A 14,112-nucleotide genomic window follows, 5' to 3' on the forward strand; every position below is an offset into this window, starting at 1 on the left:
AGATTGGACCACGGTGCAAGACAATAAACAATCCACAATTGTATTTCACCACAAATTACTGTCAGGAAGAGACGATTGTCTTCAGACTGTTATTTGTCATTATTTCTGTGATTTCTTGGGAAGAAGCTTGATTCAACAGTAAAATCACATGTATTTTACTCTAATAACTTTAAATAAATATGGGGATTTTATTCTCAGGGAAAGAAAACAGTAGGGAATGCACACTAGGCTTACTCGGAAACATTTTTAATTAGGTGGCCTTGGGAGACATTACTTGAGATGCTAAGAACAATTTAAAAAAATTGAAGGACTCTATTTTAGTTCATAAATGTAGAAAGATGGAAAAAAATTCCTATTCTTATAAAAAGATTTTAAACTGATAAACTGCAAATTAATGACTTTTCCTAAACCATCAACAGTGCTGTAGGGATCCCTTTTCTCAACATTTCACAAACACTTGTCTTTTTCTTTTTGATAGTGGCCATCCTGACATGTGTGAGGTGATACCTCATTGTGGTTTTGATTTACGTTTCCTGACGATTAGATTAGTGACTTTCAGCATCTTTTCACGTACCTATTGGCCATACATATGTCTTCTTTGGAAAAATGTCTATTTAGGTCCTTTGCCTCACAATGTCTCTTCATTATCACTTAATATCCATGGGAACAGTAGTAATGGCTCCTCTTTCATTTCTGATTAATTTGTGTCTTCTCTCTTTGTCTCTTGCTCTTTTGTTTAGCTTGGCTTGAGGTTTATCAATAAAAATGATTTTTTTCTTTAGCTTTGCTGGTTTTAATTGCATTCATTTTTGCTCTATTTTTTGTTATTTCTTTTCTTCTCTTGCTTCTGTCTTAAACTGTTCTTCTTTCTACAGTTTCTAAGTATATATAGTTTGTCTGAAATTGATATTGCTACTCTAGCTTTCTTTTGATTAGTATTGGCATAAGATACCTTTTTCTATCCTTTTGCTATTAACCTAACTTCATCTTTTTATTTAAATTTGATTTATTGTTGATAACATACACTGACTTTTTTATTGTTTGCTGTTGTTTTTTAATTTCTTTATGTCTTTTTTATTTCCTCTGGTAATCTCTGTCTTTTAACTTATCTATTTAGATAAGCCACAGCTAAAGTGACTATTGAGAGCTGAGCTAACATCAATCGTGTTTGTAACTATTATATATTTATTGATTTATTTTTTTGCGTTATTTCTTTTTTTCCTTCTCTCTTTGCCTCTTGCTGTTTTGTTTAGCTTGGCTTGAGGTTTATCAATAAAAATGATTTTTTTCTTTTTAATGGAAATTTTGTATGATTCCCTTTTATCCCCCATTAGTGTATAAATTACATCTTTAAATTTTTTTAATTATTGCTCTAGGTTTACAATATACATTTTATATTAATCTGTATCCATCTTCAAATAACATATATCTCTTCTTGTGTAGGGTAGTAACTTGTCACAGAGTATTCTCGGGTACTGCACCCCATCCGTTACGACACTGACGCCATTCTTTCATATATTCATATCTAATAATCAATGCAGTGTTTTGTTATAGATTTAAACAAACAGTTACCTTTTGTGATTGATTAAGATAGAAAAAATATTTTATTTTATCTTCAGCTATTTCACCTTCAACTTTCTTCCCTTCTTTATGTAGAACGGGGTTTCTGACCTATATAATTATCTTCTTTCTAAAGAACTTTTAAAGCATTTCTTGCAGTTCAAGGCTGCTGCTGATGAATTCATTCAGTTTGTGTTTGTCTAACAAAGTCCTTATTTTTCCTTCACTTAACTGGATATAGGTTAGTGGTTTTTCTCTTTAAACACTTTAAATATTTCACTCCATTCTCCTCTTGCTGGCATACTTTCTGATTAAAAATGTGTTGTAATTTTATCCTTGTTCCTCTCTTGATAAGCTGTATCTTCCCCCCTCTGGAGTACTTCAAAATTTTCTTTTTGTTTTGCTGCATTTTGAATATGACATGAATAGTTATAATATTTTGGAATTTATACTACATGGTTTTCTCTAATTTTCCTGTATCTGTTTTTGGTTTCTCTTATTAATTTTGAAAGGTTCTACAGCCACTATTTCTTCAAATACTTCCTTTTCTCTTTCTTCTTTTTCTGGTATTCCAATTTGCATATGTTACAAGTTTTGGAATTGGCCCAAAATTCTTGGATGATGTGCTCTGTTAATTTTTTATTCTTTTTTTGTTTGCATTTTAGTCTGGTAAGTTTTTATTGAGCTATCTTCAAGAATCACTGATATTTTCCTCTGCCATGTCCAATCTAATAATGTGCTATCAAAAGCATTCTTCATTTTAATTAGCGTTTTTTTAAAATTGAGATATAATTGACATACGTCACTGTATCAGTTTAAGGTGTACAGCATAATGATTTGACTTACATATATCATGAAATGGCTAGTGCAGTAAGATTTTGTTTGTTTGTTTGTTTGTTTTTTGAGGAAGATTAGCCCTGTGCTAACCACTGCCAATCTTCCTCTTTTTGCTGAGGAAGACTGGCCCTGAGCTAACATCCATGCCCGTCTTCCTCTACTTTATACGTGGGGCACCTACCACAGCATGGCTTTTGCCAAGTGGTGCCATGTCTGCACCTGGGATCCGAACCAGCGAACCCTGGGCTGCCGAGAAGCGGATCATGTGAACTTAACCGCTGTGCCACCAGGCTAGCCCCACCAATAGGTTTAGTTAATATTTACATCACATATAGATACAAAAAGAAAAAGAGAAGAAAAATCAAGATTTTCCTCCTAGTGATGAGAACTCTTAGGATCACTCTCTTAACAACGTTCGTATATACCATACAGCAGGGTTAACTATAGTCATCATGTTGTAGTAGCTTCCCTAGTACTTATTTATATTGTGACCAGAAGTTTGTACCTTTCAACCACCTTTGTCCAATTCCCGCCTCCCCGACTGCCAGCCTCTGGTAACCACAAGTCTGATCTCTTTTTCTGAATTTGGTTTTTGTTGTTTGTGGTTTTTCTTCGTTTAGATTCCACATATAAGTGAGATCATCCAATGTCTATCTTTTTTGTCTGACAATTCACCTAGCATAATGCCCTCAAGCTTCTTTCATCTTATCACCAATGGCAGGATTTCCTTGTTGTTTTTTACGACTAAATCAGTTAGTGTTTTGATCGGTAGCATTTCCTCTGATTCTTTCTCATAGTTTCTATTTCTCCACTTATATTAGTCATCTGTTATTGCATGCTGTCTATTTTTTCCTTTAGAGCTCTCACCATATTAATCAGTTATTTTTAATTCCATTTGACATCTACAGCATCTGTGTTCTCTCTGGCTCTGGTTCTGGTGGTTGCTCTATCTCTTCAGATGGTGGGTTTTTTGGTTTTCTTTTCTTTTTTTTGCCTCTTGTCATGCCTTGTAATTTTTTTTTGAAAGCAGAATACATTGTACTAGAAAATAGAAACTGAGGTCAATGTTCTTTCTCAGAAAGGATGCAGCTCTTTGGCTGTAATCCGCTGTTCTTATTTTGTAGCCTTGCTCGGGTGGTGGCAGTTGTGGCAAAGGAGTGGTGTTCTGTCATTTCACTATTACATTTCAATATTTTTAGCCTGGTTTCTAGGCCATAAACTTCACAACTCTTTCTCCAGCTGCAGAGTTCCTCCCACCCCCACCTTTGATTTGAGACATGAACTTTACAGAGGACTGGAGTGTGAGTCCTGTCCTTTCCCCAGGTGGGATAAGGATATGGTAAATTCACTGAGAGGTGGTCTTGTAATGGAGAAAATTTTGGATGTGTTTCAGAATGGTTTCTTTTCTCCTCCTTCAGCACAAAGTGATCTGCTTCGTTTCTCACCACAGGAACCTGATGACACTCCTGGAGGTAACACTCAAGAAAGTGTGGGGCCCTCCTTCAGATCCAGGAGTGTCCCACTCTCATTCTAGTCCACTCTCAGCCTCCAGCAATTCGTCAAACATCATTTAAGAGTTCCTACCATCTTATGCCTCCAACAGTTATGCTCCAGGTAAGCAGATCTCAGCCAAGACTCTGATTTGTTCCTCTCTCCACTTTTCAAGATGGCAGTTTACTCTGTGACCTCAGTTCTCTGAAAGCTCCAAGAAATGCCATCAACTTTCAGTTTGTCCATCATTTTCTTGTTCTAAGAATGGGAATTCCAAATTCTTTACATGTCTAACTAAAATTGGAAGTTTTTGTAGTTGTTCTTGTTGAAATTGCAAGCCTAATCTAAAATTTATATGGAAAGCTAAAATAGTCAAAATAACTTTGAAAAAGAAGAACGTGACAAGAGATTTTAACATATTAAGGTATATGGGGTAACTATTGGGGTTCAAAACTGATTCAGTTTGAACTAAAAAGCATGACTTATGGTCTATCAAACATACATTGTGAACCTGCTTAACCGTTAAAGAATGCACTCTTTTAAGATAAGAATGCACAATTCCCCTCCTATGCCTTATTGGAAATGCCCAGATTAGTCCCTTTCCCAACATCAGGGTCATGTTGACCTGCTAATTTGTAACTGAATACTTCTTTGAAACTTTGATGAATATGTATGCTAAGCATGTTTAATGTATGTTCTTTGTTCAAAAAGATATATGACTACTGAAAACCATACTTCTCTGGAATACTTTTTAAGGCCTTCCTGGGTTATAATCCTCACTGTGACTCAAGTAAAATTCACCTTATTTCTCTTATCTATAGAATGGTTATTGGTTATTTTGAGTTGACAAATGTAATTGGAAAACATGCAATATTTGATTGAAGGTTTAATATACACTTTAAATTCCTAAAGATTTAATACGTATATCAGATTGGTAGAAATAAATGAAAGAGTAGTGGATATGATTTTATTTACTTATATATACTTTTTTGTTGTGAATTTTTATACAGCAAATTACTAAACCATTATCTGTTAAGCATATTAATTAAGAGAATATGATATTGAGGCTGGCCCCATGGCCTAGTGGTTAAGTTTGCTCAGTCCGCTGCAGGGGGCCCAGTGTTTCTGTTGGTTTGAATCCTGGGCGGAGACATGGCACTGCTCATCAAACCATGCTGAGGCAGCATCCCACATGTCACAACTAGAAGGACCCACAACGAAGAATATACAACTATCTACTGGGAGGCTTTGGGGAGAAAAAGGAAAACAAAATTTTTCTTTTAAATCTTTAAAAAAAAAAGTCATCTTCAAAAAAAAAGAGAATATGATATTGGTAAAATAAAAGACAGATACATCAAGAGATGGAATAGAGAGTTCAAAAATAGGCCCACGTGTACATGTTCAATTAACTCTTGAAATAGATACCAAAGCAATTCAGTCACAACACTTTCAACAAACAATGCTGGAAAAATTGGACTTCTATAAGCAAAAATCTGAACCACAGCATATATGTTTCATTGTGTAAAAAAGACAACACACAATAAATCTTTTACCTAAACGTTAAACCTAAAGCTTTATAATTTCTATCAACTAGTGAATCATATCTATGCAATTAAATGCTACACAACAAAAGAGAAATAAACTAATGATGGATGCAAATACATGAATGAATATCAAAACATTATGCAAAGTGAAAAGAGGGAAATAAAAGCTACATACTATGTGATTCCTTTTCTGTGATGTTATGAAAAAACAGAAACACAGGACTATAGGTCAGTGGATTCTTCAAGTGCTGTGGGTAAGGAGTGGAGCCTGACTCCAAAAATGTGTGAGGGAACTTTTTGGAGTGACGGAAACACTATTTACTTTGACAGTGCTAGTGGATATACATCCACATAGATTTGTCAGATTTTATAGAAGCACACATCTAAAATTTACTGTTGATAATTTTTACTTCCTTAATCTGACCAAAAAGAGGAAAGCAAAACAAAAGCTTAAGAGTTAATTTTGGTGCTGTAAAAAGAAAGCAGTGTCAGTGTCGGTATATTTGATGTGTTTTTTGAGACTGACATGTTTGGGGACAGAAGAGCTGAGGGTTTCTGCATTACTGATGGTGTTCAGTATGTTAGCCTGGGAAGTGGATGTATGCCTGTTTTTTTGGTTATCATTTTAAATTAACACCATCTACTTCATATGCTCTTCTGTATGTAGAACATAATTAACAATAACAACAAAAAAATAGTGACATAATAGTTTTATTTTAAAATATCAACATTTTCATCATATCCAGATTATCTAATTTTGGATCTAGTTGTGTTTATGATAAAAATGATGTTAAACTTTGAAATGAGTTACTTTATTTTGAAATTACTTTTAGATATAATTAATTAAAAATTATAAAGTTACTATTTAGCACATATGAGTGTGTAGAAAGCTGACTTTGAGATCTAGCACTTCTACTTATGAGCATAATGCCGTTTGGAATTTAATCTTCCTGGAGTTCATGTGCCCTCAAAGCCTTTGCAATACTCTCTAATCACAGAAATGTACTACCACGTGGTTGGTGGTTGAGGCAGGGGATATAGGAAAGGGAGGGATGATTTTACTTACCTGAAATATAGTAATGATAATAAGATTATTGTGAGGATTAAATGAAGTTATACATATATGGGGACTGGAATTGGCCACCCCAAGATATGTCTCTTTGGCATGAGGATTATTTGAGGCTGATTGCTTTTGATAAACTGGGACAGGGAAGGAGGCTCTGAGGGGTGGAACTTGCTTGCCCTTTGTTAGGAGACATTTACATTATACAGGAACTCTCCATCTGTAAAGATATCCCCCTCTGTACCAGGAATAAGAAAGGAGATGACCTTGTCTCTAGAAACTCTTAATCAATGCCAAAGGCAAGGACTTAAATCTGCACTTTATTGTACTTCTCTGGTAACCTCCTGTAACTGACTTCCCTCCCCTCCCAATGTTGGCATTTCTTTAAGGATTAAGCATCTTTCCTTAGGCTAGGAACTGATTGCTGCACTCACCTCGGACCACCCAGCTCGAGACAATAGATTTGCCTCCTGCTACACCCACTGAGACAGCAGACCCACTACCTGCTGTGTCCATCAAGCGCTGTGCCAACAGGGCAATCTTGTGACTATTGTGGGAGGGACATTTCAATCATATGTGAAATATTCTGTTTGGGGGTATATAACCACTCTGTGCACCCCACTTCTTCAGTACCCTTTCTTCCTTTGGGAAGAAAGGCCCCAGGCCATGGTCCTCATAAAGCTTTGTTTAATTATCTCTTGCCATTCTGTCTCATGTGAATTTAATTCGTTCTCCGGCCAGAAGAACCCACTTTGGATAGAGGAAACGTCTTCCTCCCCTACACATATAAAGTGATCAAACGATTCCAAATGATTTTTGTATTGTTAGTATCAAAACATGGGACTTATTGTGATTGATAATAATGTAGATTTTGGATTAGTACCTCATGCTTCAGTCTGATGTTTTCTTGGTTATTGCTATATAACTAAAATCAAAAATTTTGAAATGCTATTGCTTGAGTAATACTGTACCTTATATAGTTATAGAATTGACTACTAACATTGTTCCAAGCTTTGTGATGTGTCCAGATTATGCAAGTTATATGTTGAATCTAGCCTCTGTGAGTGACATTGACTTTGGTGAGTTTATGGAAGACTCTTTCTCATTATGTAAGAGTTTAATTCTTTGCTCAGTATTTTAAAGAAATCAGGAAGCAGCTACATAAGCAATGGAGCAGTCCTGGAGAAAAGCCTTTGGTCCCTAATAGCCTCTTCTCCCTACTTCCCATTTTTCCCCATTAATTTTGAGATGCACTTGCCATTTTAGACCAAGTCATCCATATTAATTTAAAGTATTCTCTTTTAGAGCAGCTCAAATGTGAATATAGTGACATTCTCAAATGTGCAGAGAGACTGCACAGGACTCAGTCTTTAGAGAATAATGAATTCAACTCCAAATACAGCAAAGAGCTAGCATTCGAAGAGAGAATTTCATGTATTTAAATTAAAGTCACAACATTCCTCACCTGGTATTTAATGTCCATTCAAAATGCTTGCTCATAGTTTCTTTCTCTTTACTACCTCATCCGAAAACTGAACATGACAGCAACTGGCTTTTTTTCACTGCTTCTCTGCACTGGCTATCTACTCTTACTCTTAAATTCCCCGTTTTCATGGAAAATCTCACAAAGTTGTCTGTCTTAAGCCAGATTCTTGGATGTCATTGCTTTTCTCTATTTTTCCCCATAGACTTGAATTTTTGCCCCACTTTCTCCTCAAGAAAATGTCAAGTTTCTTGAAAATGTCTCTTTATTTTTATTTTTATACCCTCAATACTAATAGCTTAGTTCTGATCTTACCATTCTTTGGAGCATTGCAAAACCCTGATCTTCCTTCAATCTGTTCTAGGTGTTGCAACCAGAATTACTTTTGTATCTGCTAAGATCCTTTAATGACCACCCTTTACTGTGGAGCAAAAACTTAAGTTGATACTTGGAAGCAGTTTTAGGAATCGTTTCTAAAATTGAGAATGATCATTTTTTTATGTTAGATTTCAGCTTGGAGTAAAGAGAGTACTTGTGTGCTTGTTATGGTAGCTCCAAAATTTGACTCAGAGTATATACAGCTGGATGTTTCTCACCTTATTAAAAAGCTACAGCTCCATGTATTGAAACCTTTAATTCACGACAAAAATAGATGCATGTATTCATGCTGTTCCCAACCTTTACCTAAAATTGGAGTTTAAATTTTAATATATGTACACACACATACTTATGTATGTGTCCATGGATTTATATATAATATGCAAATATTTAAGACAAATATTTTTATATATTAATGTATATATGTGTATACCTAGTATATGTCTATGTCTAAGAACCTCTGGGGAATTTATTTCTAATATTTTAATGTTTTGTTCTTTTCCTCTTCTTTTATTAAATAGTGGAGTTACGGGAATTTTGGCATCTTTTGAAATTTGTCTAAGTAAGTTGTTGTTTGTTTCTTATCATTGTTAGATATTAAAGACTGTAGAAGCAAAATGCAGTTGAAACCGTAGAAGACATAATTACTCTTGTGAGTCTATATATTCCGGAAAATGAAAACCAGTAGGGTAAATAGCAGCTAGGAACACACCATGCATGACTGGAAAGAAGATGGTGCTAAAAATGGTCTATTTTTGCCATTGCCAGAGCCAACAGCTTTCCAAGTCTTCACTCACCCATTCATTCATTCATTCACTCATTTATTCATTAATTATTCAACAGAAGACACAGTCCATTAGATTTGTGGACTCCAGTAGCATGGTTAATGAAATAAAGTTTTGCCTCCCTCAGACTACACATTGCTCTCAGCTCAGAGCACTCAGCCCTCATTAAAAACTCAGCTAATGGGGCTGGCCCCGTGGCCGAGTGGTTAAGTTCGCACGCTCCGCTGCAGGTGGCCCAGTGTTTCGTCAGTTCGAATCCTGGGCGTGGACATGGCACTGCTCGTCGGACCACACTGAGGCAGCGTCCCGCATACCACAACTAGAAGGACCCACAACGAAGAATATACAACTATGTACCGGGGGGCTTTGGGGAGAAAAAGGAAAAAATAAAAAAATCTTTAAAAAAAAAAAAACAGCTAATCATCAGATCACTCAACTATGTAATAAATGAAGTTCTTAAGATAATATCTTTAATGCTTATTTATAATCTCCTTAGTGAAAATAAAAGGAGGAAACTTTAAGCGATTGAATGTGCTATAAAATCTATTCACATAGTTTCTAACTGATACATAGTTTCTAATAGTAATCCTTTTCACGTGGAGCTTTGCCCAATAGTATGTTTGGCCATATAAAGGGGAAACATGGTCTCATGCTTTGTCAAATATCCTCTGAGTGTTATTTCACATGGTAATTAGTTTCATTTGAGTATCCAACCAAAATCGTTATTCACAGCAAAAGTTGATATTCTTTCTGTGCTCTTAGGTTCTTCTTCCCTTGACTTTTCACCCATTTCTACCTCTCGCCTCATAAACTGAACTACATTAATGATTTTAGTTTAAGGAGAGATTTAAGATAGAATTCTAAACGGCTATATTTAAAAGTTTTCCTTAGCATCACATGAATTAGAGCTAAAAAAATAACTGAATATTTATGAAAGCAAATGAATAATACAAAAAATAGTTAGAACTGGAAAATACTACCACTACTTCTGAGTTATAAAGTTGTTTCTAGATAAAAGGAAAATGTAGTTTGCTTTTTACCAAAACATGAATAAGTAGAATGTTGTAGAAAAATGTTATAACATTCACATTATTCCCACTTAGAGAAATTTAATTAAGTGCAAGCAGCCTGGTGAAAACCCAGGCAGAAATGTCATGGAAGGTACAAAATAACTGATGTCTTCCTTCTCTATTCTAATTAGCTTAACTATTCATTTGACTCACTTTTCCTTCTGAACATTTTTATGTATAAGAAAGAAAGTAAGGCTTTTCCAAAATTATCTGATTGTGTGATTCTTACTTAGATTTTGTGATCAGTAGCTCTTAATGTTTATAATTTTTTCTTCAGTCAGTCAGCACTTATTATTATGATTCCCAAGGATTCAATGGTCCACGAATGATTATTTCTCTGTTGAGAGCATTTTGTAATATCCAGAACTTGAGGAATACTCCATGGGAATATGAGGCAATGAAATTCCAACTTGCAATGCTAGGGAGAAAGTTTTTTTCTAAGCTACCATTTGACTTTATGTTTATCAGAATCAACTTTCAAGATGATTATTCACCAATGAAAATAAATGGCTATATTTTCTATAACTGCAAAACAATAACATGTCAGTTATGTCATGCAATTTTTAAAAAGATTGTGGCACAGATTTGTTCTATGTGGTCATTACATACATGTAATCTTCCCTATTGTTAAAGGAAAATACTTTTTTTGAAATATTACCATGTGAACATTAAATATGAGTCTAAACACTTTTTGAAAACGTGACCTCCAACATAGATCTGAGACATTTCTCACCAAACATCACATTTACAATCAGAGTTTCATTTTTTCACAAAATTTTAAAATAGTATTTCACCTTAAAGCAGAATAATATTACTCGTGGAAAGCTTTATAATGATTTTCATATATTTACACTTACTGAATCTGAAGAAATTAGAATCAACTCTTCAGATAAGTTTTTGTCCATCAGGAAGATCCACTTTCCCTTATCCTCTTATTTTCTCCTCTCTCTCATCTGTTTACCCACCTGCCTATCTGTCATATATATCATATCTATAGTATATATTCATTTAGTTAACTTTTGCAAGTTGTTTTTCCACACCCTTGATTGTTACTTTTGCATTTCTGCTTGTTTCTTATAACCTTGCAAAACCAAACTTATGTTGTTTCAATTTTTAAAAATTGCCCCAATAAAGAATTCATAATCAGATAAAAGTATCTTTTAATTTGCATTTTGTAGAAGTATCATTAGAATCTGTTTGGAAAAACTAAATGTAACCCATTCCATGAAAGCAGAATAGTAAGAAATAGGTGAGTGCTTAAGGACTCTCTCGTCTGTGTGTGAGTAATAAGAAAAAGTATTTCTATCGTGGACTTAGAAAATACGTGGGGCACTTTACATTAACATATATATCAGTTCAAGCTGGGAATCAAGAAACCAAAGTCAAATCCACTCACCCTGTATTTAGTTAGACTCATAACTACTGTCCCAAGACAATCGATTTTGTTAGTGATACATGTAAGTTGAGGGGCTCATTAACCATAGAAACTAAGCTTGAATACATTTTTTATAGTTCTCAAATACCTCCAAAAGTCATTTTCGTGGATATAGGTGAGGAAGGTAGAACCTTCTGTGAAAGAGACAATGGAAACATAAAGAATATTATAGATTTGCTAATAAAGAAAAGCTAAGGTATAAATAATTCATGTATCATCATTTCTAAGACACTCTCTAGAGAGTCAATATCTCATGTTATTCTAGATTCTGAGTTTGTAATTTTCTTCATGTCAGTGTGAAAGACAACTTTTGTACCAATTGAAAGAGTCTGAATATAAATATGCATTTTATTGATAGCTTAATCTACCTTTATAGACTATGGTTTTCCTTTTCAAATATGATTGGCAGAAATAGGGAAATCTTCAGTTAAATAATCTATGTTTTTAGAGGAAATATTATCGATGGAAAAAAATAAGGTAAATTCTATCCCTTCTATTTCACTGAAATTTTACTACTCTTTCCCAGGAAAACTAATACAAAAATGAAGACAGCATCATTTCAAAGAGCAAAGATAATATTTATGACAGCACATTTAATCTTAAATTTCTATTTAATTTTTCAACATCTTTAAAGGACATTTTATTGATAAATTCAAGAAGACATTTTAATAATGCTTTTAATTTTACAACGTTTTCTTGGTGACACAGAAGAAGAAATTTTAGAGATATTAATTAGGATACATATTATTCATTTTACATAAAATAAATTTTTTATTTGTATGTGGTTTTACTAAGCTTCTTGTATTATAGCAATCTGTATTTTCTGGTTAAATTCATAATCTACCTTGCTTTTATATGAGAAACAATTTAGATTATGGAATTATATAACATTTAGTTACACAAGCGAGAAATGCACCATTTTCTATATAACTTAAAATAGTTAGAACCTGTTTTATAGGCTAATTTAGGCTCTTTAGCAAAAGAGGCATTGGTGATGTGTAAATATGTCTAGCTGGAAGAATGAAATGAGGTGTTCCAAGAATTTACGTAGAGAAGCGCAGAGAGTTTTTCATTCACGTTTGTTTTCAGGGGCACATTTTTCACATAATCACATTCATTTATTTGAAGAAAAGATCACTCTCTGGACCAGGGTCTTGAAGGCTTGTTTCACTTGCTGATTTCTTAGTGTGTATATGAAAGGATTCAAGAGAGGAGCCACTGAGGTATTGAGCACAGCTACTCCTTTGCTTAAAGTTACCCTTTCCCTTGCAGAAGGCTTAATGTACATGAAGATGCAGCTACCGTAAGAGAGGGAGACAACTATCATGTGAGAGGAACATGTGGAAAAGGCTTTTTTCCTTTGACTTATGGAAGGAATTTTCAGAATTGTCCGGATGATATATGAGTAGGAGAGAATAACTAGTGTTAAGGTGACCATGAGCGTTACCACAGCTAAAAAAAATGCCATGAGTTCTAGAAAGCGAGTGTTCGTGCAAGAAAGCTGCAGAACTGGAGAAGAGTCACAGATAAAATGGTCAATTATATTGGAGGCACAGAAATCCAACTGCAGCAGCAGGGTTATTGGTGGAAAGATGATCAGGAATCCTGCAAGCCATGAGCTAAGGACAAGAAGGATACAGACTCTGCTGCTCATTATGGTTGTGTAATGTAGAGGTTTGCAGATGGCCACATAGCGGTCATAGGACATGGCGGCCAGAAGGTAAAATTCTGTCACCCCTAAGAAGATGAAAAAAAATAACTGAGCCACACAACCATTATAGGAAATGGTTCTGTTCCCTGTCACTATAGTGACAAGGAATCTGGGAATGCAGACAGACGTGAATGATATTTCTAGGAGTGAGAAGTTTCGAAGGAAGAAATACATCGGAGTCTGCAGATGGGGATCTGAAAGGGTGAGAGTGATAATGATCAGGTTCCCAGTTACACTTAGCACGTAGGTAACAAGCAGAAAGGTGAAAAGTACAACCTGCCATTGTGGGTCATTTGTCAATCCAAGAAGAATAAATTCTGTTATTTCTGTGCAATTTCTCATTATTTTCCTTCTTTATAATGATATTCTTTGTTTTAGCTGTAAAATAGATGAAGAAATAAAAAAGCTATGACACCAGCAAAGAAACTGACACACACAGACACAAATACACATGCACACACACATTTTAAAATCTCATTGCTGCCTTTTGTTTTTAAAGGAAAATGATTTCTGTAGTATATAGAAACAAAAAACTTTTAAAAACTCTGTTATTTGTTATGGCATATATTCATTCATTATTTCTATATTTCCTTCATTGTATTCTTACATATTTAAGTATAAATCTCCACTTTCTGAATGTTTTGATATATTCCTGAAAACAAGAAAAAAAAGAGATTAAAATCTCTGAGATTAAAACCTTCTCAAATGAAACTATGAAGGTTTACTCCCAGGATACCATACTACTCTTTGAAGAT

The 14,112-nt window shown here is 34.5% G+C and overlaps 1 protein-coding gene across 1 annotated transcript; it reads right to left on the reverse strand.

Moving 5' to 3' along the window:
• Positions 1 to 12,760: 12,760 nt before the first annotated feature.
• On the reverse strand, positions 12,761 to 13,699 carry LOC106822836 (olfactory receptor 6C75). The gene has a single exon (XM_014828198.1). It carries the CDS (start codon positions 13,697 to 13,699, stop codon positions 12,761 to 12,763), a length of 939 nt encoding a protein of 312 aa, XP_014683684.1.
• Positions 13,700 to 14,112: the final 413 nt, after the last annotated feature.

This window comes from Equus asinus, chromosome 22, assembly GCF_041296235.1.
Source record: "Equus asinus isolate D_3611 breed Donkey chromosome 22, EquAss-T2T_v2, whole genome shotgun sequence".
In the NCBI taxonomy this organism is placed as follows: Eukaryota; Metazoa; Chordata; class Mammalia; order Perissodactyla; family Equidae; genus Equus; species Equus asinus.

Bases quoted from the DNA above. Each gene is read 5' to 3' on its own strand.
- LOC106822836 (XM_014828198.1), bottom strand. From the start codon at position 13,699: ATGAGAAATTGCACAGAAATAACAGAATTTATTCTTCTTGGATTGACA.